This window comes from Condylura cristata, unplaced genomic scaffold, assembly GCF_000260355.1.
Source record: "Condylura cristata isolate star-nosed mole 26May11 unplaced genomic scaffold, ConCri1.0 scaffold00025, whole genome shotgun sequence".
Lineage (NCBI taxonomy): Eukaryota > Metazoa > Chordata > Mammalia > Eulipotyphla > Talpidae > Condylura > Condylura cristata.
In genome coordinates this window covers 5,875,223-5,901,116 of record NW_004567126.1, presented here as the reverse complement: position 1 = coordinate 5,901,116, position 25,894 = coordinate 5,875,223, and the positions used below count along the sequence as shown (strand labels likewise).

General features: G+C 35.7%; 1 protein-coding gene across 2 annotated transcripts in view; it reads left to right on the top strand.

Annotated features, from left to right (window-relative positions):
- The window catches only part of CWF19L2 (CWF19-like 2, cell cycle control (S. pombe)), an 88,398-nt gene that overhangs the window by 55,388 nt on the left and 7,116 nt on the right, over positions 1-25,894 (top strand). For both annotated transcript variants that reach the window (XM_004689068.2, XM_012729930.1), the window contains exons 13-16: positions 11,123-11,335; positions 14,941-15,057; positions 19,323-19,478; positions 23,772-23,852. In XM_004689068.2, the coding sequence (XP_004689125.1) occupies positions 11,123-11,335; positions 14,941-15,057; positions 19,323-19,478; positions 23,772-23,852 (567 nt within the window). The remainder of the gene's footprint in view (positions 1-11,122; positions 11,336-14,940; positions 15,058-19,322; positions 19,479-23,771; positions 23,853-25,894) is intronic.

The window sequence follows — 25,894 nt, the reverse complement described above, 5'->3', positions numbered from 1 at the left end:
GGGCGGGTCAGGAGAGGTCTGCCATGCCATGTGGTCACCTCCGGGGCAGGCAGGGATCGAACTCATGCGGAAGTGGCTTTAGCTTCTCTGCAGTGCTTTAACCCGCTGCGCTACCAGGGAAGGCCCTATAGATATATATTTTAAAAGATTTATTTATTTATGCACACAGAACTGGGGTACAGGCCAGAGGTGCAGGGACAGTGAGAGGATTCACCACAGACAAGAGTGGGGAACAGAACAGGTAGATCGACAAAGCACAGTGCTGAGGGGAGCAGTGGGCAGTCAGGAGAGGTCTGCCGCGCCATGCGGATTACCTCCAGGGAAGGCAGGGATTGAACTCATGCTGAAGTACCTTTAGCTTATTAGTGCTGTGCATTAACCCACTACGCCACCAGGGAGGACCCCTCAAGGTGTATTTTTAATGGCACGTCTTTCTTATTACAAGGTTGAGAAGGTAGCTCATTCTAACGATAAATTTGATAATATTTTTGTATTTGAAGGGGGACTATGGATGTTTCATTTTTTCCCATTTCCCAGATGGCGTATGCCATAATTAAAGTAAAGAAGGGGGTCATCAAAAACATCCTGACAATCTAGGCATGAGCAGTAGTTGTCATTCCTTATCAATGTATCTCAGAATCTGGATGATAAGCTGTTTATCCAGTTTATTATGATTTCCTAGAATTTCATAGGCATTTACTAACTTTATGGTGAGAAAGTTTCTTCCTTTGAAATCATAGAACTATGATTCTAGAAAGGGACTTTATTAATCTTATTTCAGTGTTCACATTTTACTGATAAGGAAATGAAGATTCTAACAAAATTACACGACTTATGTAAGGTTCCCAGAGCTATTGAGTTGCAAAAGTCAACACCGGAAGGAAGCCCCAACTATTAACTCTTGGTCTGGTTTTTTTTCATTAAGCAGTACTGACTTTAAAATGAGTCAGGTTAATGCACATTTGTTGATTGTTGCCTAAATTTAATTGTCTTTGTTCAGTTTCTCATGTGTCATTTATTGGTATTTGGGGATAAGTAGTGTGTGCTTTGCTCTTTCTTAAAATACATTCTATTGACTCCAACATTCTTTATATATAAACTATTCCACTTAAAAAAATCTAAGACGTCAGTGTTTCCTTGGCAACATAAACTTGGACACATCTTCATGAGATCTATATACATCTTTCCTCATTAATTTTGTTAGCACTGTGGGCAGTAATTTTATCCTTTCTGAACAGAGTAAGCATTAAAAATGGACGAAGGGGAGGGAAGATGGAAGATACAAAAGACGAAAGGGAGATAAAGACTTAATTGGATTTTCCCTAAATTATAAGAAAACAAGATGATTTTATCATTAAATAAAGGATGCTGTGTTTCAGTTAATCTACTTTTTTTCTGAATTGTATTACCAGTCTTGATATTGAAAGTAGTTTTAAAAATATGAATTACTTATTTCCATAATATGCACTAGGACCTTTATATTTTCTAGTTTCCACTGACCTGTCACATTAATAGCACATGCTGAGAGTTGAAGTGATACTCCTTTTTGAAAGGTGTGATTAGTAGAAGGGAAGGAATGTGGAGGTTGCCAACTCATTAGCATCCCTAGCTTATTTCAGTTCTCAAGGAAGCCATTTTCTTCATCTTAGACTTTTATAGATGTGGGATGAAATTAATTTTGGAAAAAGCTAAGCCAAGTGCGAAATCCCATAATTTTCTTGTGACATCATTTAAGGAAAATTCAAAATTTGGTTTTCAGAAAGTGATAGAAGTGAAATTTTGTTTTTATGTGAAATAAAATAAAATAAATTTTGATTAGTTTGTTAATTTTCTAAAAGGTGTAGCCTGAGTCCAGTTCAAGCTGTTTAACAAAATTGTTACTGTTTTTTTCTGAATCTCACCTGTCAGGTGTAGGGAACACCCCAAAAGTTATTAATTCAGCATACCTTATTTCAGTTTCCATTTCTTTTCTTAATCATAAAATACGTATAACATTTAAAATTTTTTAACACTCTAACTATTTTAAAGTCTACAATTCAGTGACATTAAGTAGATTCACAGTGTTATGCAATCATCACCTCTTTACTTCCAGAACCTTTTCATCATTTCAAGGAGAAGCTCTGTACCCATGAAACAAGAACACCCCTTCCCACCTATGTGTCACAGTTGCTGGTAACCTCAGTTCTATTCTAGGTATCTCATGAAAGTGTAATAATACAGTATTTGTTCTTTTGTGTCTGGCCTATTTTATTTAGCATAATGGTTTTATTTATGCTTGGTCCATGTTGGAGAGTGTATCAGGATTTTTTTCCTTTTTAAGGCAGAATAACATTCCGGTGTGTGTGTTTGTGTATGTGTGTCTATGTGTTGGATAAACCAGACTTAAGAAAAAATCCTTTCATCTTTTGATGGACATGTAGGTTGATCTTTCTTTTCAAATACTGCTATTGTGAACATTGATGTATAAGTACTTTCTGTTTGAGTCACTTTCTCTCTAATTTTTTTGGATTTATAGCTAGATGTGAAATTGTTGGATTCTGGTAACTTTATGTTTAACTTTCTCAGCATTTACCAAACTCTTTCCCACAGTGGTTGAAACAGTTTACATTCCCTCCAGTAATATATAAGGGTTCCAAGTTTCTCCTTGTTCTTGCCAATAGTTTTCTATTTTGTTTTATATTATGTGTGTATGTGTGTGTATATATATAGATTTAAATGTGCGCATGTGTGTATAATAGAATTATATATATAATTACATATATAAAACAACATATATAATTATACATATAAACATGTTTTTATAGGATTATATATAAAACATATGCAAACACATGTATATTTATGTGTGTATAATTATATATGTATATACAAAACACATACAATTATATATAAACACATGTTTTTATATGTTTATATAAACACACATGCAAGCATATGTGTGGAAACATAACACACACATATAATTATATACAAATACATATGTATAAGCTTCTATAAACACACATGTAAACATATGTAAACACATAAACACACAAACACATACAAAACATATAAACACACACATATACTTATATATGAATACATATATAACACACAAAACATAAACACATATATAATTGTATATAAGCACATAGTTATTATATAAATACATATTATAGAGTTATATATAAATTATATATAAATATAACTATATATATACACCTTATATATAAATTATATAAATGCAGAATTGTATATATATAAATATATATAATTTGTTTCTGATAGCAGTTGTCCTATTGGGTGTGCAGTGTATCTCTCTGTGGTCAGGCCCTAGTTCTTGACCCTGGTGAGATTATATGAAAATGTTGACCTGCTAAGTTTAAATTTTTGGTAATTGGGAATACTGGTTTAGCACAGTTCATTAATTTTTCTTTGTAAAGGGAATGTTCAAAATTTATGAAATTTTTATTCCATCAACAAATTTATCTTTCTCCATGGAATTTGAGGGCTTGGAGTGTAAAGGATGGTTTTATAGTTTTGTTTAAAATTTTTATTTTAAAAAAGCTATAAAATTTGAAATGTTTTATAAGAATTAGATTGCAATTATTTTTATTTGATAGTAATCCCTTTGTAATAGTGCAATACTAACTAAATATAATTGCTGTATAGCACTGTTTCTATATAATGATGCTAAAAATCCAGTTTTCATGAACATCTGTGAGTTTTTCTGAATATTGTATTTTTTAATATGATGTCAGTTGTTACAGTTCAGTTTTTTTGCTCAACCTTCAAAATGGGAAAAGAAATTAGTTTTCATGGTTATAAGGACACTTAACTTTTTTTGTATGTTAAGTATCTTTGCTCTTAATTAACTAAACTTCTTTCATTTCTGGACTTAAATTTGAAAACTATTTTCTTGATTAAAGAGAATCTGACTTTCCAGTTCATGTACATGGTTGTTATTATTAGTGAATACAAAAGAATTGTGCTTGCTGCAGTAATTTAATAACAATCCCTCTGGAATAGGTTTTCTCAATCTTGGCACCATGGACATTCTCTGCTGGCTCTCTCTTTATTGGGGGAGGACGGCTGTGTGTGCGGTGGAATGTTACCAGCACCTTGGGCCTCCATCCAGAAGATGCCAGTAACATTCCCACCTACTGATCTTGTGACAACTAGAATCTGAGGAGGATAATAAACAGTACTGTTTTTTTAGGACTTGTTTTGTAGTGGGCGCTTTGCGTATATTGAGACTTAACCAATATCTCACAGCAGAGGTCTTAAACCCCACTTTAAAACTTTTAAAAATGTTATGGGGTTATTAAGCCCCATAATAAGCAAAAACTGTTTCTGAGAGGTACTCAGTAAGTAGCTTGCCAGTGATCACATACCCTTTTTCCATCCCCAGTTTGTTTTCAGTGTTTTCCTTATCAGTATGTGGCACTACTGTCCCAGCTAGGTCAGATAACTGGTGGGCACTAGCACTTCTCTCCCTCATCTTCCGTATCAGATCTGTTACTGTCTTGTCCTCCATCCTAGCACACTACTCTTGTTGCTACTATAATTTCTTAGGAGGTACAGAAATAGCCTCCTAAAAGGTTTAACATCATTCCTTATCTTTATCCAATTCTTTCTTAACTCGCCTCACTGAAGTCAGAATCATTCCCCACCCCCATCTCCGCTCAGGTATAAGACCCGTTGGCCTCTTATGTTAATCAATTTCAAATAGCTGTGGTTGCTGACCCGCTAAAGAGCAGATTCTTTTACATGGCCTAACAAGACTGTACATAGTTTCGCCTCTGCCTCTGCATCCTCACCTTGGATCTTATACTCATTGGCTTTGCAGTTTCCGCCTTTCCAACTTGACTGTCTTTTTATTTTCCCTCGCCAGTGTGCTGTACTTTCTCTTGTCAGACTCTTTGCACTTGCTGTTTCTGCTATTCTCTGCGCCTTTATTCTCTTCTGGCTTGTTAATCCTTACATCATCTTTTTATCATTACTTTTCTAGGGAAGTCTTTTTCATCCTTCTGATTGTGTCATTTGCTCTAGTAGAATCTCAAAATATCTTCATGACTAACTTTTTTTTTTACTTTGAGCAATTCTTTAGTTATTATCTGTTTTCCCCACTACTCTATGCATGTGACATTGTTGTCATCATATCTGTTTTTGTTCACCATTGTATCCTATTGTAGTCCATAACACTATTAACATTCAAAAAATACTTATTGTTTAAAGTCACATACTTGAAATTCTGAGTCCAAAAACTCTGTTTTTTTTTGTTGTTTTTAAGATCTATTTTGATTTTGCAACACTATTTTAAGAGCAAGTATAGTATTTCATCTTAGAGTAATGTCCATTCTGTTGTCAGTCTTTTTTATTTTGTTTTTTTACTTTGTTTTAATGGTAACCACATTTTAAAAAGTTTTTAAGTGAACTGTAGAGAAATCATCATTCAGATTTTCTTAGATACAATAGGTGTGGTCACAGACAGGTGTAACATGTTTCCTGGTATGTTAATTTGTCATTCACAGAATCAAAAATATATGTTTTGACTTTCAAGACAATAGTGATAATCTTGGAAATGCAAATGCTTAGTAAACAGCATGGTGAGAATATATTAATTAGTAAACCACCTGAATTAAAGTATTAATAACAACTTTAAAAAACATAAAACATTTGTGATCCATGCTTTAATTTGAATACCAAGTACATAGAGTTACTCAAAGCCAGTTCCTATTGGAGAAAAATCCTGAATTCTGCTTCTATTTCCTGCTTATGTCTCTCAACAAAAGCTTTGGAGAATTATATATTTCATCATAATATGCATGACCCAATAAGTAGCAGTCTGGAAAAGCAAACTTAAAATCATGCAATTCCAGTTTTCTCAAAAAAATAAAAACAGCTTGTTGAATGAGGAAAAAAAAGCACTTTTCCTTTGCTCTTCAGTAGCTTGGTGTTACATTATCTGTGTGGAAAAACAGTTAACAAGGATTAATTTGCAGTGTTTTGAATAAAAAACATTATGTCAAAGCTAACATTAAATTTTATTTTTATTTACTTAAGTAGTAAGATAGTGTGGAATTAATGACTGTCCTGAGTTTTGGTTACCGATAGATCAATCTCTTAGGCTTTTTATAATACCAGAAATAGCCACTTTCATTTTCAGTGTATTGAGGCAAGATTTCTATAATTCTGTGATTCAGTATCAATGATTTCTTCTCTCTTCCTAGATGATAATGATAATTTGTGTTTCTTCCTGGAAGAGAATAGGCACATATGAAAGAGTGGCTCATTCTTGTGCCATGAGAACTTGTGTCTCTAATACATTAGTATTAATTTTCATATGTTTTATGAGGAACAGGATAACAAGTCAGAAATTAACTTAAATTATCTGGAAGTGAATAACATGTTATGTTAACTCATAAAATTTTAATATGATTTAGTGGAATTCCATTGACTTGGCATGGTTTGTTGTCCTCCCCTTCTCCCCCAAATAGGCTTTATTAATAGCTAAAATTATGATCTGTTCAGTATATCTATTTAGTTGCTGACTTAGTAATGTTGTATTAGTTCATGATTTAGCTGGGGGGTAAGTTGCTGTCTCAAGATATATTTCACTTGAGAACTTTGTCTCAGCTTAAACTTATTGGATATTAATTTAATCAGTAGGTAGTACATCAGAGAATGTTGACTTCATTATATACTTATTTGGTAGTAATGTGAATAACCGAAGCATGGGTATATTTCTAGGCATCTCATAAAATTAGTATTGCTTTCAATAAACTAGGTGATATGGTACTGGTTCTTTATGAAGCACAAGGGTTTTAATTATTTGTAAAAGAGTGAGTTAATATGGTACTTCACAGATATGCTTGTATAAGGTGAAGACTAAAAACCAGTTTAATTATGTTGTCTTAAATAATTATTAGCTCTTCTTTGTGTTTACCAAGTTGGTTTTAATTCCACTTTGAAAAATGATCCCTTGTCAAGTCTTAGGATTTTAAATAATCTTCAGTTCATTTGAGAAATGTATGTATTCATTTTCCTTATTTTCTTCCTGTAACAAATTACTGTGAATATTTTAGCATCACAAGGCAATCTTTGAATGGCAATTGATAGTAGAAGAAATAGGATTCACAAAGTCACTTTGAGCTAGGATGTTATGGCAGACTAAGGAATAGAAAGAAGCATGGGAATCCTGTCCCTGGTGATTTGTTGTGGTTTTAAAATGTGGCATTTGTATCTGTCATCTTGACGTTATGTTTATAGATTGTAGGCTAACTTTTCTATTTTTTTGCTAAAATTTATGTTTATATATTGATAACCAGAGAAGATGTTACTGGAGCCCTGCTTTTATATGCAATTCTAGTGTACTTGATAATGTATTTCAGACCATTAATATAATAAAAATGGCACATTAGAGGTAGGAGCACAGACTACCATAAGGAGAGATGCTTAGATCAATAGCTTAAGAGCCTTGGAAGTTTTATTTGTTTAAGTTAACATAGAAGCAACTAGCCCCCAAGGGGCCATTCCTGAACTATGAAACATGATAGTAATTGTCTCAGTAGTTATCATGTATTGTCAGGAGAAAATTAAATTAATTTTCATGTATTTTTTGTTTTAAAAGGCAGGAAGGTTGATAATACTGTTTTGGAACATTTCCTTTCAAAATGTGTACATTAAATATTTTTATACATAAATGATAAGCCCTTAAATACTTGAACATTTGATCAGAAAGGTTTATTATACAAGTTAATAAAGTAATAATAATGGTATTCTAAACATCAGTCATAGTTTGACAGCTTCCACATTGTTAACAGTTATCAGTCACTGCTTTATAAAATTTGACTGCTTTCTTTTTACTCTGAAACATTAATTTAAGCAGTTTACCTCTGACTGTGATGGAAGTCAAATACATGCATGGATATGTTATTTCAAAGGAATGTTCAAAATAGAATCTTTCATTAATTTAATTAAATATATACAGATTTGAGTTATTGGCAAGAGAAAGGAGGACAACCAATGTTATAGGAGAGGAGGGAAGAATGTGGTGTATCTGAGCTGAAGGTCCAGGGGCTGATACAGTGCACATGTGTGGAAGATGCTGTGGAAACAGGAGTGCAGGTGCTTGTCCCTGGCAGCAGAATGGAAGTGTGAACCACTTACTTGCTATACAGTCTGTAGTTTGGCTTTAGTTCAAAAGGAAACCTATACACCAGTGTTTATTGCAGCACTAGTTACAGTATTTGAGATATAGAAACAACCCAAATGCCCAAAAATAGATGAGTGGATGAAGATGTGGTATATGTAACAATGGAAAACTATTTAGCAATCAAAAAAAAGATAAACTCATGCCATTTGCAGCAACATGGATAGGGCTAGAATGGATTATGCTCAGTGAAATAAGCCAGAAGGAAAAAGAAAATTGTTGGATAGTTTCACTTCTAGGAGGAATATAGGGGAGCCAAATTAGGGGTCAGGAAAGAAAATAGCAATAATGATAAATAAACAAGCAAAATTAGCAGGCAACTATAAATCAGAGACATTTTGCAAGAGAGAGGCAGGTAGAGAAATCAAAATGGAGAGAAGAGTACATGGGACTATGATGGTGATTTATGGGTGAATTGGTAGTGGAAATTTCACAGGAAATACACCTGAAAGGATAAAGCATACAAGCATATATTGTACAAAAATGAACAAGGATGTAAAGCACATTAATTTATATATGCAACAATTTGTAGATTTGGGATTCGGTGGTAGGAAGATGAGGAATTTCTCTTTAAAGTTATCTACTGGGACAGAATGGAAGTTGTTGGAGAGTGTGAGGCTTGATGATGAGCCACCATGGAAAGCAGGAAGTTTTGTAATAGTGTTGAAGAGCCAGTGTAATGGATGAATTTATGTGTTTGCAAAATTTTATGACTTTTCTGTAATACAGCAATCAGGGCATAGACCAACAAAAACAAGTGGTTAACTTTATATTTGGACTTTGCATCTCTTGTCAACAATGCTTCTGAATCAGAATCTAAGTAGTTAGGCATGCTAAAGTTTCAGATTAGTCTAAGAGGTTATTATTGGATCTGGTCTTTAGGAGTAGTTTTACTTAATATTCCATTACTTTTTGGCCATGATATACAGTTGACATTTAAAATGTCTGAATTTCATAAACTGTTATCTACTCTTTTTGAATAGTGGTTAATAATATTTAAACTAGTAATATTCTTGGAACATTCTTGAAAGACTGTTGTACAAGTAGAGTATCTGAGCAAAATTAGGTCATTATTGCTCACAGTAGGAGGTTGAATCTGTATGATTCAGAGAAGTAGAGACCCATGTATCAGTTTCTTAAGGGGATTTGAACTTGGCCAATTATGGTAACTGACTTGATAATTTATTTCAGACTGTATCTAATGTTGGAGATTTCAGTCAAGAGAGCAGATGCTTGGGAAAGAAAAATAAATGCAAAGATAGGGACAGCAAGGTAGAACCCACAAGCATGAGCTGTGGTTTGGGCAGTATCACATGTCAGTTATTGTTGCCTCTGTCCTTGTGGTATGGATGTTCCATGGAGGCCAGAGCTAAATAAACTGGGCCCCAAGTCAGAGAAGCCGAAGGAGGTTGGAGAGAATGTGTAGCGATTGCAGACCTTACTTACAGCCTTATACCAGGGGGTGTACATGAACAATGCATGCAGACTCTAAAATGGTTGCTGTTTCGTTTCTCCTTCCCAGGACTCCCTTCAGAATCTCTTATGTTTCCACCCTAAACACATAAATGAAAGGGAATTCTGGGAAATGTGTGTGTCTGTCCTCAAATTGATGAAGTGATCACAATACCTTGTTAACTTGGCACATTTCTTTAAATTATATTTTACATCCAAATAAAGAAAACAAGGTCATACTTCTGCCTAATGAGATACAACCCCATTCTGTATTAAGTTTTTGTATTTATCAAATGAGAATGAGAGTTCCTGTGTTTTAGGGATAGTTTGATGTGAGAATACTTAATGTTTCTGTTAATAGTGCAGTTCGTCATGATTATCATGAAAATAATTAGGAAACAGTTCTGATAAATTGTATAGAATGTAGCATACTATATATATACTTGGGATAAAGGTCTGAAGTTAAAATAATGGATTTTAAGTCAGGGTGTTTGTTCACATAAATAGACAAACCTAAAGAATAGAGAGGCAGGGCCCTCCCTGGTGGCGCAGTGGGTTAAAGCACTCTACTAAGAAGCTAAAGCCACGTCTGCATGAGTTTGTTCTCCTGACCGGCGGGCTGCTCCCCTCAGCAGTGTACTTGACAATCTGCCTGTTCTGCTCCCCGCTCTGTATGTGGTGAATCCTCTCACCGCCCCTGCATCTCTGGCCTGTACCCAAGTTCTGTATGCATAAATAAATAAATCTTTAAAAAAATCTTTAAAAAAAAGAATAGTGAGGCACATAAGGAATTAATATGGATGTGATCAGTGTGACTAGAGAGCCATCAGTGCCAGCTCATTGAAGATCTTGTCAGCAGAGAGGTCGTTCACATTTATGAGTCCTTACTGTGTGCCTGGAACAGGTTGGATTAAATGAGATAACCTGGTAAGATAGGTGGCATGGTTGGCACCGTTGTAAATGAGAAAAATAGACCAAGTCCAAGGTGAGGCATGCTTGGGTTAGTATCTTATTGTGGTCAGAGACAGAAATAGGTGGATACAATTGTGTCTTGTGTTTGAAAAGTATCATCTTGACTCCTCTTGTGGGAGAGGCATGGAGAAGGTGCCTGGAGATATAGTTGAGGAATGCTTTGTTTTTCTTTATAGGGTACATGCTAACTTAAAAATAAAAGTAGTTCATCTCTCAGAGGTTCATGTTCCTCATTTATTAAATGGAAATGGGAATGATTTCCCACTCACAGGAGTATAAAGCTATCAGATCTCATAGAATTTCGAGTACTACTCAGTAAACTTTACCTGTGATGATGATGATGACAACCACATTGTGAGCCTTGGAGATAAACTCAAATTTTAAGTTATTATGCTTTTAATGTAAGAGTATTATAGAACTTACAAATAGGACATGTATGTGTGATTATAATAACATCGTAACCTCCACATTTATTCTCACCCCACTGTTACTTTGATTTTTCAGTTTATGGGAAAAACAGATGGGGACTATTACACCCTGGATGACATGTTTGTCTCCAAAGCAGCTGAGAAAGGACATTTTGGTGAAGAGGAAGCAAATCAGAGGAAAAAAGCAATTGCTGAGCACCAGAGTCTCGCTGCACAAATGGAAAAATGTCTCTATTGTTTTGACAGCTCCCAATTTCCCAAGCACCTTATTGTTGCAATAGGTGTTAAGGTAAGAATTCTACCGTATTAAAAGGGAAGATACTTCTTTAATAGAGAAAAAAGGGGCACAAACACATACATTGACTTAAGGAAAGGATTTAGTGGTAGACGTAGATTTGCTACTTCTTATTACTGTGTAAGATCCTTCAGGAATCCAACCTTATTCTGTGTTTCAAATAACTTTCCGTGATTTTACAGTCTTGAATAGTGTGAGACTAAATATTGAAATGACACACACATTTTGTGTGATTCTCCCCTTTACAGCAGCGGTAGCGGGGTAGCTGTAATGGGTGTGGTGAAGGCCCTGGAGTTGAGACCCAAATGCCCCATACTACGAGTCTGGCTCTGCTGCTCATCCACAGTGTGACCTCCTTTTCATGACCGCATTGCATTCTTAGCATTAAAATCACCTCGGAGATACTGAATCAATGTAGTTTTACCCCTTACTATTTCAAAGTATTTGGTTTTTCATGGACCATCTCATAATTTGGAAAAGTTTACTTGTATTGTTTATCTTTTGTTTTGTTGAGACTTCCTCCATAATCTAAGTTCCATGAGAACAGACATAACTTCTGCCTCCCTTATATACCGCACATATAACCCATTTGTGTACTTTGTCTATTTATTTGATACATGATTTCATGTCTTTGAATTAATATTTGGTAATTTGATTTCTATATTAAGCAAATAATTACTGTGTGCCTGATATGTGCCCAACCCTAATTAGTCACTAGAGAACAGTAGAGATTCAGAGAAACGTATGGAATTTATATCCTATTTTTAGTGAAATAGGGTCACTAGAAATAGGATAACAAAGTATCACTTTCATGGATTTAAGAAATTGTTAAAGTTTCTTAAAATTGTTAGAAAGCTCATCTAGGGAAATGAGATAAAATGGTGGGAAAGTATTTTTTGAGGTGGTGATCTGAAGGGTTTTGTGAGGAGGTGTTTTAGTAAAGATATGAAAGATGGGAAGGAGCAAGCAACTAAATTAAAATATGAATGAATAATGTTTGAGGAAGGGCTTTCTGTGAGTAAAAAGCTTAAGAGGAAATCAGTTCTTTTTTTTTTTTTTCCTTTACATGGAAAAGAAAGACGCTAGTGGAGTGGGTTGAGTAAAAAAAAAGTGAAGGAGAGGAAGTGAACAGATGAATGCTAGTGTCAGGAACTGATAATTTGGGGGCTACACACATATGTTTGATTTGTTTGTTGTGTTCTCTCCTCTCCGGCTCCCTGTTTTTCCTCCCTTCTCTGTGTGCAGAAAACCCATTGGCTTCTCTCTTCCCTCAATAGTATCCTGAGTTCATTGAGGCAGTGTGTCAGTTTGAATTTTGGTTTCTTTCCTTTGTCTGCTTCCCCATCTTTTTCTTCTCTTTCTTTTCTTCCATACTTTATTAAAAAGGTAAATGTAAAAAAATTTTAAAGGAAAAATCCCTACCCTTTAACTAATTGTGATAATGTTTCTAAGTTTTTTTCTAGGCCTTTATAAATACATTTGTATTTTTTTTTTTAAAGATTTATTTATTTGTACATACAGAACTGGGGTACAGGCCAGAGGCTCAGGAGTGGTGAGAGGCTTCACCAGAGACAGAGTGGGGAGCAGAACAGGCAGATCGATGAAGTACACTGCTGAGAGCAGCAGCGGGCGGGTCAGGAGAGGTCTGCCTCGCCATGTGGTCACCTCCGGGGCAGGCGGGACTCGAATTCATGTGGAAGTGGCTTTAGCTTCTTAGTGCTGTGCTTTAACCCGCTGCACCACCAGGGAGGGCCCATTTGTATTTTTTATACTTATGACCTTATAAGTATTTCATTCCGTACATTTAAAAAAAGTTAAGAATTAATCAAACAGAAAGTAACACTAAGTCTTTCTTCCTACAATGCTTTAGGAGAAGTTGGGTTTTCAACCATCTCCTTTCCCCCAGCACAAGGGAGACAGGCTGGGCCCAGGAAGGCACAGAGGTGTTCCGTATACCCACCTTTGATAAGCTTCTATTTCAGATGCCTCAGTGGCATTTGTTAATTCACAAGCAGGAAAAACTGTTGGTCAGTAAAGAGGCATTTCCATTTCTTCACCTTGTTCTGATTTAGGCATTCCTTTTGCCTTTCTTCTCAGTTTTTCTTCTGGAGGGAAAGGCACATTTTCTTGCTCATCATTTCTATCAAACACTTGTTTGCCTTCAGCTCACTGAGAGTTGGTTGATCACTTCTCTTTTAGAATAGTATTTCCATTCTGTTATCATTTTAAAACCATTTGTAACTCTTCTTTCTCCACCTATGGTTTATTATGCCATCTTTGTTCTTAACTCTGCCATCCAGCTTCAGCCTTTCATATGTGAATATTTGAATATAGAAATATTTGAAATATTGATTAGAAGCAATTTTATCCACTTCCTACAATCACTGCCTGCCTATCCCATCATCTGTAGCTAATAGGTTCTTTAATTAATCTGAATAAACAACAGTAAATTGTTGTTATTACCTGAGTTAATCATATGTGATTATTATTTTCTAAGGGGACTTTGCCTTATAGTGGAAATAAACAGTATTTCAGTGTCTTAAGTCCAGCAGTGTGAACGAGCCCATACTGCCACTTAGCAGTTAGCCCCGTAAGTTTCTGCCTCCCATCCCTGCCTCCTGCTTCCTTTTCTTTAAATGAAAATCATCTGTACATCTCAATCTTGTCTTAATACTGCTTTACTTTCTCAAAACAAACAAAAACTTCATTTTTTTTAGAGTATCTTTAGAATTATGGAGAACTTAAGCACATAATATTTTCCTACCGCACCCCTGGTTTCCTCTGGCGCGGTTACATTAGTGCATACAACTGTTAACATGAACAAGTCAGTACTGAGGATATTTTAAATTGTGAGTAAAGTTGTATTTTTGCCATAAATTTAGTTAAGTATCCTTGTCTATTCCTACTTTGGCCTCTAAGCATAATTTTCTAAGTTTGCCTTATTTCTTAAATGAATAAATACTTCTGCACAAAATATTTTTAGCGCAAACCAAATAGAAAATAAGATCAAGCTCTTTTATAGAATACCACTTCTAGTCTTTAAGAAAACGTACTGCTTACATGCTAATTATATTTTTAAAAAGACAGTTTGTGTGTGATGGAAAAATAGCATCAGATTGTAGGTAACATATGTTGGTAAACAAATAAAAATTTACTCAGAGCAGTAAAGCTGTATACAAGTGATTGCCTTTTATCTCTTAATTACTTACCCAATAGAAAGACTGAATACCTAATTAATAGGTAGTTAGGAAGTTAGACTTCTCTACCATTAGGAGGCATGTATCTTTTTATTTTTGTAAAAATTGTATTATTACAAAGCATATAGATTTCCATAGATCAAAGATTAATGTCCTTGATTCTACCCTACTTTAGTGTAAACGTTAATTTTGTTGTAGAACAATTAGAATTGAGGCTTGTGTTCCAAATTTCCAGTTTATTAAGAGTTACCCTTGTGGTTTTCAAAATATTTAAAAAAAATTAAATATCTATAAAAATACTAAGGTGAGAACAGTGCTTATATTAGTTCTTCATGAGGGCCTTTTCTGTTAGAATAGAGTAAATGGCAGTAACATTTCACCTTTGGCTTTCTTCTTTCATAGGTTTATTTGTGTTTACCCAACTTCCGTTCTCTTACCGAGGGCCACTGCCTGATAGTTCCTTTGCAGCACCATCGAGCAGCAACCTTGTTGGATGAAGATATCTGGGAGGAAATTCAGGTTGGCACAGCAATGCTCATGAGCAGTTTTTGCAAACTATTGTAATACATTCCAACAGGTTTTATACTTCATGTAGTGATTTTGCTTTCTATACTCAACTGTTTGCATACATTTCTGAATCTCAATGTGGTGTTTTTACCAATCACTCTTTTTAATTTTCTTTTTTTTTTTTTTTGTATTCCATGGTCTGAAAGCTGTTCTCTACTACATTAACTGGGAAAGTAATGATTGTTCTTACCTTTAAAAAATCAGCATAAAATTTATAATCTGTGCTTACGTAAACACAGGAGACATTCATTCTTACTACAGTAAAATAATAAAACCAAAGGAAAGATGTTTTCAGAAAATAAAAAAATAAATTTTGAATGCAGAGGTTTTTTTTAATATATGTAGCGTTTACCATATTGTTCTATGTCTGCTGCTGTGATTTTATTACCAAATTTTTTCTTTATACTTTTCCTTTCATAATCTGTCCCAAGTATTCAGGAGTTTGTTTTTATGGCTGATTCTTAAGAGATTGAAAAGGACTAGATGGGTGTAATTGCTGCTCAGTTACTTCAAGCACTCACACATTTTGACCATAAGAGGAAGGAAGAAAATGCTTGTTTTTCTTTTTTTCACTATTAAATGTTTTATTTATTTATTTTTTACATCATTCTTCATTTTGTGTATTTTCCCATTGCAGTTGAAGTCCCTGTGGCCTTCCCACCACCTGTTGAAAACTCTTGTTTTTCTAATGCTGGACATTTATAATGAGGTGTGATGGGGATACCTACTTAGAAAGTGAGAATTGTAAGACTTCAGAAGAGACTACTTAGTGTGACAATTTGTTTTTTCGTTTTTTTTTTAATAGAGATTTTATTTGTGCATACAGAACTGGGGTACAGGTCAGAGGCTCAGGGGCGGTAAGAGGCTTCACCAGAGACAGAGCAGGGAACAGAACAGGCAGATCGACGAAGTACACCGCTGAGGGGAGCAGCAGGCGGGCCAGGAGAGGTCTGCCACGCCATGTGGTCACCTCCGGGGCAGGCGGGAATCGAACTCATGTGGAAGTGGCCTTAGCCTTTCAGTGCTGTGCTTTAACCCGCTGCACCACCAGGGAGGGCCTTGGGTTATTTTTTTTAAGTAGTAGAACCAGTGCCAATAAAATAGAAAGTGTGAAATTTGGATTTCAGAATTATTTTGAAACATTTCTGGAATGTCTTTAAAAATTTTAACTGTAAAGCTGACTTAACTTAGAGCAAAATACAGTAGCAGAAAGGTTCTTTTTTTTTTTAAAAAAAGATTTATTTATGCATACAGAACTGGGGTACAGGCCAGAGGTGCAGGGATGGTAAGAGGCTTATCCAGAGACAGAGTTGGGAGCAGAACAGGCAAATCAACAAAGTGCCCTGCTGAGAGGAGCAGCAGGTGGGTCAGGAGAGGCCTGCCGCACCATGTGGTCACCTCTGGGGCTGGGTATGGAACTTGCACCCAAACAGCTGCCACCAGCTTGCAGTGCTGTGTCCTAACCCATTGCACCACCAGGAAGGGCCCTGGCAGAAAGATTCTAAGTAATATAGGAACCTAGTCTGTGTCTTCTATATTTTACAAAAATTAAGCATCTTCATGAAAATCACTTAGTTGTATAAAGAAAAATTTTTTTTCTGTGAGAATTGTTTTGACTAATAAGTGCAATATAAACAAATTATAAAAGTAAAAACAGACAAAAAAAGCAGGTAAAAGTAAATATGTTTACAATTGCTGTAGAAACAAACAAAAGAGGATTAAAAATCTCAAATGAGGAAACAACCAAAATGTGTCCTCTTATAAAGGTTTTTCCCTTGTAAGAAATGGGGATGAAGCTGAAGACGCAGTTTGGTTTCATTGCTGAAAAATGTACAAAATAATTTAGAAAACCAGTCAAGGTCAAATATTGTGAGCCGCCACTTGCACCTGCCTACTTTTGATCTGAGGAAAGTTGATGACCACAGTGCAAGGCAGAGCTGATGGCAGGGCAGCCAGGAGTTCGCTATGCAGGAGTCCCTTCTGCATAAACCTGCAAGAAGAAGCTGAGTTCAGCAGATACTGAGTACATGAATATAAAATAATTCAGGTATTTTGAAAAATACAAAGATAACATCATTCTTTTTGCCTAAAGAGATGACAAATTCTATGAATTACATTATAGATAGCAGATATTATTAATCAGATGCATTATGGAAAATTGAATGAGGAAAAAAAATCCTTTTTAATTTGTAGCTGTAGTTCCCCATTCAAGATGTATACATAGGAAATAATTAATGACACTTCTGCTTCTGGGAAAATCAAGGAGGCCTGCTTTCCTTGTTCTTTATACTTAGCACATCTAAAACCTTGAACATTAATATGATCAAAGCATAAGGCAACTGTGCAAGTTGGAGAAGAGACGGTAGCCTGGCTAGGAGCCACAGGTGCCAAGGATGACACAGGGGTGAGATCTCTGGATTTTCTTCTTGCCTTAACTTGGTACTGAAGAAATTCTTAACTTGCAAGTGCCAGTGGGTGTAGCCCAAAAAACTGCAACAGAAAACTACTCTTCTGGGGAAAGAACCAGAAAGAAGCCACCTTTCAAACCAGAATACTTCAGGCAGCAGCCACTCTTCTTTAACCCAAGGTAACAAAAACTCTGAACCTACTCCCACCCATGCCAGCAAAGGCCAAGTGGGAAGTTAGCCTTCCCCCTTCAGCAGTTTGTAACAAGGATCCCAACCCTAAGTGACATGTTGCCAGAGAAGAGCAAGTTGAGAGTCAGATTCTCATCTTGTGTCTGTGGAACCTCATGGGGTGCATTCAGGAGGTCTGCTGCTTCTCTAGTCAGGCAGGTGTCCATGGAGGCCAAGGGAGCCCAGAAGGTTCATCCCATATCCAGCAATAACAATTAGTCTTTCTCATTTTGGGGTGTAAAAAGAGGCTTAGTGGGGAATTTGAGCTCCTTTCTCTGTGTGCTGGTAACTTGGCAATGTCTCATTCATGGTTTTATTGAAAATCCAGGGAGTTATGCTCAGTTTTAAGGAAACCAACCTAGAGTATTAGATGAGTCCCTTTGTATAACATTCTTGAAATGTCAAAATTAAAGAAATGGAGAACAGCTTTGTGATTGCCAAGGTTTAAGGGGGTGGGGGACAAGCGACTGTGTTTACAAAAACTCAAAAGTAGAGATTCTTATGATGTTGGATTTGTTCTGTGTCTTGACTATATCAGTGTTATTATCTGCTGCTATTATGGTTTTGTAAACTACCATTGAAGAAAATGGGTTAAGGGTACATGAGATCTCTTTGTATTTTTTCCACATGTGATCTAGTCTCCTCATAATAAAAAAGTTTAATTAGAAAGTTATAAATCAAGGTAACATGTAAAAAGTCTCATCCTTTCACTTAGACAAATGTACTTGCAAGATGCTATGCAAGGACAGGTCTGAGAGTAGAATCTTAGGCAGCAGCAAGGTTCCACACACTGATGTGGGGAGAGTGACTTCCAGCCTGAAGCCCACTCTGTCTTCTAACCCCTGGTTTCATCCTGCATGACAGGGGGTGTCCTGTGAGAGCATGTCTCAGTCTAGCCACCCTCTGCCAACAAGTGGCCCTCAGCTCTAGGTGTAAACTAAATAAGGGTAAAGAAATAAATAGGGATTTTATAACAATGCTTATCTGTTTGGAAAAAGAGCATTCTTTTCAACTTTAGTACAATTGACCTTAATACACTTGAGACTGACGGTATTTGTGAAATAGGGAACTGCTTGAATGTACAAGGTTACAAGTTAAGGGTCAACAGACTCACCACGGAACCAGCACATGAAAATGTTGTGATACTAAAAAACAATGAGAAATGAGTTGTTCTGATCTCTTACTGAATTTAAGGGCACCTTCCTACTCAGTACCTTTGTGTGACTTAGAGATGCTCTTTTATGATTTTATTGTCAGTTCTCCCAATAAAAAAATTGATTTTTACCTCTTTTCTCACTTTAGTTTATCAGAATCATGTGTAATAAATATATACTTGAAACTGCAAGAATGTGTTTCAGCTTCTTTAAAAAAATAGAGCTTACCTATATGAACTTATGTAGCAGATTTAGAAAGTAAAGTAACTGTAAGGAAACATTTTAGTGTTCAGAAGTTATTTACTATTTGTCTTATGTTTTAAAGGGGCTTATTGTTCTTTTTTTTCATATATTGGAACTCCTCTCAGAGCTTTATTTTGGATCTCCTCTAAATGCTTTATTTATCTAGCTCTTTTTCTTTCTTCAGATGTTCAGAAGATCTTTGGTAAAGATGTTTGAAGAAAAAGAATTGGACTGTGTTTTCTTAGAGACTAACCTGAGCATGAAGAAACAGTATCATATGGTTTATGAATGCATTCCTCTCCCAAAGGAAGTGGGTGACATGGCTCCCATCTATTTTAAGGTATTTATAGTCTTTATATGCATATATTTTTTTTCTACAATGCTGTTTTTTTAATAAATATTTATTTATGCATACAGAACTGGGGTACAGGCCAGAGGTATGGGATCTGAGTGAGAAGATTCACCAGAGAGAGAGTAGGAAGCAAAACAGGCAGGTTGACTGAAATACACTGGTGAGGGGAGCAGCAGGTGGGTCAGGAGAGGTCTGTCACACCATGTGGATCACCTCTCTGGCCAGGAATTGAACTCATGCTGCATTGGCTGTGGTAGCTTCATAGTGCTGTGCTTTAACTGGTTGTGCCAACAGGGAGGGTGCCATTATAGTGCTGTTTTATGAGTACAACTCTCTTATACTTTTTCTCCCTCATACTCATGCCATGCTAACAAAGAAACAAAGCAAAGTACAAAAAAACATTCTGCTCTATAAATTTAGATGGCCTAAAATTTAGAGTTTTAATCTTTAGAAAGCATGCTTGTTTATTAATACAGATAAACTATCAAATGGATATTTATAATTTATATTTTATTTTTTTATTTCTCTACCGAAATTAAGGTTCACCATGAAATACTTTTAAGTCAAAGTTATAGTCATAGCTTTTGAAAACTTGTCATTGAAATTCACTGGAGCCAAAAATAGCCATATGTAACCAGTATTACATTTAGTTGGAGTAAGTTTTGCTGTAAATTTTAGTATTCAATAACAAACATACCATGGTATTTGTAAAAAGAATATATAACTATAACACATATTTTAATACATTAATAAATGACTAGCCTTCTTACTCTAAATTGGTCATTATCATTTTCAAATACCCTTTACTGACCTGGGTATGATATAATTTGTAGACTATTATAAATGTATTAATGTAAGTCATATGTGACTTATTAACATGTGCAATGAAAAAGAAGGTAATGTGGCCCTCTCTGGTGGCGCAGCAGGTTAAAGCACTGCACTAAGAAGCTGAAACCACTTCTGCATGAGTTCGATTCCCGCCTGCCCCAGAGGTGATCCACATGGCGTGGCAGACCATGTGACCTGCCTGCTGCTCCCCTCAGCAGTGTACTTTATGTCGATCTGCCTATTCTGCTCCCCACTCTGTCTCTGGTGAAGTCTTTTGCCACCCCTGAGTCTCTGGCTTGTACCCCAGTTCTGTATGCACAAATAAATAAATCTTAAAAAAAAAAAAAAAGAAGGTAATGTTTTTTGGCATAGGAAGCTGGTGGAGTGGTACAGGAAAACTTACAAATGCAATATTGATTCAGAATAGGGATGATATAATCTACTAAAATGGCAGTAAATCTCAATAAAAAGGATTATAAAAGCTGTTAAGATTAGTGAGGTGGTAAAAACATCTACCTTTTCTTGGGAAATTTTTAAAAAAATCTAATGATTTGGTTTGAAAAATTATGCTATTAATGTACAGTTGAATAAGCCAGTTAATCCTCAAACCCATACCAGTCTCATGTTAAGCAATTCGGTTGAGAGATTATTCTCTTTTTATTCATTGTGTGTATGTGTGCATGTGTGTGTATGTATAATTGTATGTGTATGTATGTGCGTGTATACTTCCTTAGTGGAATCTTAGCTGATTGTGACTGGCGGCCATTGAGAGGGCATACTGAACAACAGCCAGTCTTCATGTGCTTCAGGTCATCTCTGAGCAGAGTGGTGTGTTGCTTTTTGCTCCTATGCTAAATCTTTTATATGATAATTTAAAGGTGAATTTTTTTTTTGCTCCAATTTTATGTTGAATGTGCTAACGTATAGTGTTAATACAAACAGCCCATACCTTTTATGTGGCAATATATCTATTTTAATTGTGCTTACTTGAATATTAATTTCATCTTTAAAGTAGCCTATTACCTTAAGAGACCTTGTATAGCAAAAGAAACATTTGTTATTGAATACTAAATGAAATGGAGGCATCATGTTATCTAACTTTAAATTATACTATAAAGCAGTGGTGATTATAGAAATGTGGTACCGGCATAAAAAGGTAACACATTGGCCCTCCCTGGTGGCACAACGGGTTAGGATGCAGCATTGCAAGCTAGTCACAGCCACTTCAGTGTGAGTTTGATCCCCAACCCCGGAGATGATCCACATGGCACAGCTGACCTCGCCTGTCTTGCTCACTGCTCCCCTCAGCAGTGTACTTTGTTGATCTACCTATTTTGCTCCCTGCTCAATCTTTGGTGAATCTTCTCACCACCCCTGCACCTCTGTCCTGTATCCCAGTTCTGTATGCATAAATAAATACATAAAAAAAAAATTTAAAAAAAAAGAGAGACACATCAGTCAATGGAACAGAATTGAAAACTCAGAAATAAATCCATACACATATCAACATTTAATATATGATAAAGTATCAATGACCATACAATGGGAAAAGAGAGTCACTTTAATAAAGGATGCAGGGACAACTGGAAGGCCACATGTAAAAGAATGAATTTGGCCACCCTTAAGTTCAGGCACAAAAACAGATTCCAAATGGACTAACAATTTATGTAAGACCTGCAACAAGAAAATATATTGAAAAAAAATGTTGGCAATCTGTTCTATGACATCAGTGATAAAGACATTTTTGGAGAGTCAATACTTGTGGCTAGGGAAATACAAGCGAAAACAAACAATGGGTTTATCACATTTTAAACTTTTATACAGCAAAAGAAAATATAAGTAGATTAAAAAGACTTCTTACTGAGGCCCTTCCTGGTGGTACAATGGGTTAGGACACAGCACTGCAAGCTACCCACAGCAGCTTCAGTGCAAGTTTGATCTCTGGCTTTGGAGGTGACCCATATGACGCAGCAGATCTCTCCTGTCTCGCTGCTGCTCCCCTCAGCAGTGTACTTCATTGATCTGCCTGTTTTGCTCCTCACTCTGTCTCTGGTGAATCCTCTCATTGCCCCTGCACCTCTGGTCTGTACCAAAATTCTGTATGCATAGGTAAATAAATCTTTTTTAAAAAAGGCCTCTTACTGAATGGGTGAAAATATTTACACATTTCACAAGTGAGAAGGGGTTAATACCCAATATATATTAAAAACATATTTGATTTAATAATAAATAAACCAAACAATCCAATTAATAAATGGGCAGCAGATCTTAACAGACAGAGCATCAGAGAGGATATCAGAGACCTAACAGACAACATGGCAAAGTGTTTGACATGACTTTTAATAGGGTAGATACAGGTTGAAACCTCAATGAAGTATCATTTCACATCCATGAGAATGATACCCATTAAAAAGACAACCAATAAGTGCTGGAGGGGATGTGATAAAAGAGGAGTCATCTTACACTGTTAGTGGAATATAAAGAGGCTCAACAGTTATTTTGGAAAGTGATCCAGATTTACCTTAAAAAAATAAAAATGGAAATAGTGTGATTCAGCAGTCCCACTCTTGGGCATTTATCCAAAGAGTGTGAAACCATCAATTCAAAAATTAAATGCTCTCCAGTGTTTTTTGTCTCATTTTTTATAGTAGCTAAGACATGAAGTAACCTAAATGTGCACTAACAGAAAATTGAATCAAGAAGATGTGGGCCATCCACACTATTTAATACTCTTCATCCATTAGGAAAGACGAAATGCTGCCATTTGAGCAAAATGGCAGGAGTTCAAGGAAATTGTGGCAGTAAAGCACATCAGAAAGGCAGAGGCATTGTTGGGTATTTACATAGCAGATGGTTTGATAAAATAAAATATTTATGGAAATGTATGGTCATTAATAAAGTAAGGTTCTGAAATTAAAGGGAGGAAAGCAGTCAAAGGGGATATAAAAGGTGGTGAGGAAACTTGCTTTACTAATAATAATTCTGTATAAAAATGAGATTGTTTTATACATGTCATCTTGAATTTTTTCCAGTTAAATATTTTGTTATCATGAGTGCTAGTTATTGCGTAAGTGTAAAAATTCCTATAATTCTAATTCTGAGTATTTTTTTCCTCTGTAGTTTTACTTCATTGTTACATGGCCAGAAATAGTTCAAGTGCTTGATTGAAAGAAAGCATATAAATGCATTCATCTGAGTATATTTCAGTGAACTCTCTTATTTATAAATTATATTCAGTATTTGATCTTATAAAGTGTTGTTTTGTAATGTTTCAGGCCAACATTAGTACAAAGTTAAGGATGAGTAAAATAATACTATCTTTACAGATACAACTTTTTTAAAAAATCAAGAAATTAAAATCACAAATCATTCAAAATAATGACCGTCCAGAGATAATTTACTCTTTTTTGAACTCTTTGTTAATTGTTTATATATTTTTTGGCCATTTCTTAGAAAGCCATAATGGAATCTGATGAAGAGTGGTCTATGAACAAGAAACTGATTGATCTCTCTTCAAAAGACATCAGGAAGTCTGTAAGTATCTTTTTTTTTCTTTCTAAAGTAAGAAATTATCCTAGTTTTCAGGATCTTTTGTTTTTCACATCTTACTTGAGAAATAGACCATTTGAGTGACCAAAGGTGAAGTAACTAATTTTGCAATTAAAGAAGAAATTTCTTTGTATACTACCTTATTTGCTTATTTGCAAATGCCTATTGTTCACATGCTTATTTGAAAGTTTGTTTCTGACCTTCTGGTCCTCTCTCAGTGTTATTGGACTCTAATTGGTTACCAGATTCTGCCTTTAGGCTCTGTTCCTTCGCCTCAGGGGAAAGTAGGACAGTGACCTTCTTGATGCCGAAATTATAATTAGAGAAACATTTTCCTAGAGACTTGAATTTGAATTTGGAGCTCTTTCTTTTTTTTTTTTTATTCATACAGAATTGGGGTACAGACCAGAGATGTGGAGGGTGATAGAATTCACCAGAGACAGAGTGGGGAGCAGAACAGGCAGATTGACGAAGTACACTGCTGAGGGGAGCAGTGGGCGGGTCAGGAGAGGTCTGCCACGCCATGTGGTCACCTCCGGGGCAGGTGGGAATCGAACTCATACGGAAGTGGCTTTAGATTCTCGATGCTGTGCTTTAACCCGCTGCGCCACCAGGGAGGGCCGGACCTCTTTCTTACTTTTGCAAAGTTCATCTCTTAGTGCCTTGAAAGAGTAGGTTGATTATGATTTCATTATTATTCTTTTCTAACCATACTTTGTAGTGAATCTTAAATTAAAGCTCAAGTTTTAGATACAAGTTAAAATACGTACTTCTGGCTTCTCTTTTATCTAGAAATATAAATTGAGTGAAATGTAAATATAATAAAACTGAGATTCCTTTGTTTATTTTATTTATTTTATTTTATTTTTTAATTTTTTTTAAAGATTTATTTATTTGTGCATACAGAACTGTGGTACAGGCCAGAGACTCAGGGGTGGCGAAAGACTTCACCAGAGACAGAGTGGGGAACAGAACAGGCAGATCGACGAAGTACATTGCTGAGGGGAGCAGTGGGTGGGCCAGGAGAAGTCTGCCACGCCATGTGGTCACCTCTGGGGCAGGCGGGAATCGAACTCATGGGGAAGTGGTTTCAGCTTCTTAGTGCAGTGCTTTAACCCACTGCGCCACCAGGGAGGGCCCATCTTTCTTTGTTTATTTTAAAAGTAACTTTAGGATATATTCCACAAATGTGTAAATATATTCTATAAATGTTCACTAAGTTCCTTATGTTGATCAGGCACTGTTCTGGATGTTTTCTGTCTATAGTAGAAGAGAACTAAGAAGCTCTCTGACTTTATGGCACTTACATACTAATGCAGGGTTGGGAACTCAGCCCTCATGCTAAAACCAGTCAGCTATATGTGTAAATGAAATTTCTGTGGAACACAGTCTCACCCATTTATTTAAGCATTTTCTTTGCCTGCTTTTGTGGGAGATTTGAGAGTTGCAGATGGGATGCTTGTGATCTTCTAAGCCTTCAATACTTACTAAATCAAACTTTTGTTAAGTTTGAGTTTGTGGACCACTGATCTGATAGATGTCACTAGAATATTTCCTTCCCATCCCTTCTTTTGGAAGGTCAGACTTTTAATACAAGTGATGATAAGATTTCTTAAAACATTTATTATATCCCAGTCAAAAGATTCAAATTTCATTACATCATTGAAGGTACTTTTAATCAAAAAATGGACACCAAAAATATTTAAAAGTAGGAATTTTAAAAGAATATATTTATTGTCTTCTTGCTGGTAAAGAATCTAGTTCCTTTTGTGGGTTTATTTTTCAAAATCTGGGTAAGCACTGAGTTAAGTGCCTGTGGTGGGGGTTGATATTGTAATTTAACTAGTATGGAAAATAAGAAAGAAATGTTAATCATCGATTGTACATTCAGCTTTGAAGTATTTCAATCCTAACAACAGTCGCCTCTTGTGAAGCATCAGTGTGAAGTTTCTGGGACTCTTGAGAATCATGGTAGATGGGAGTAAACCACCTCTGGAGGTCTGACTCAGCTTCAGGATCCAGCAATC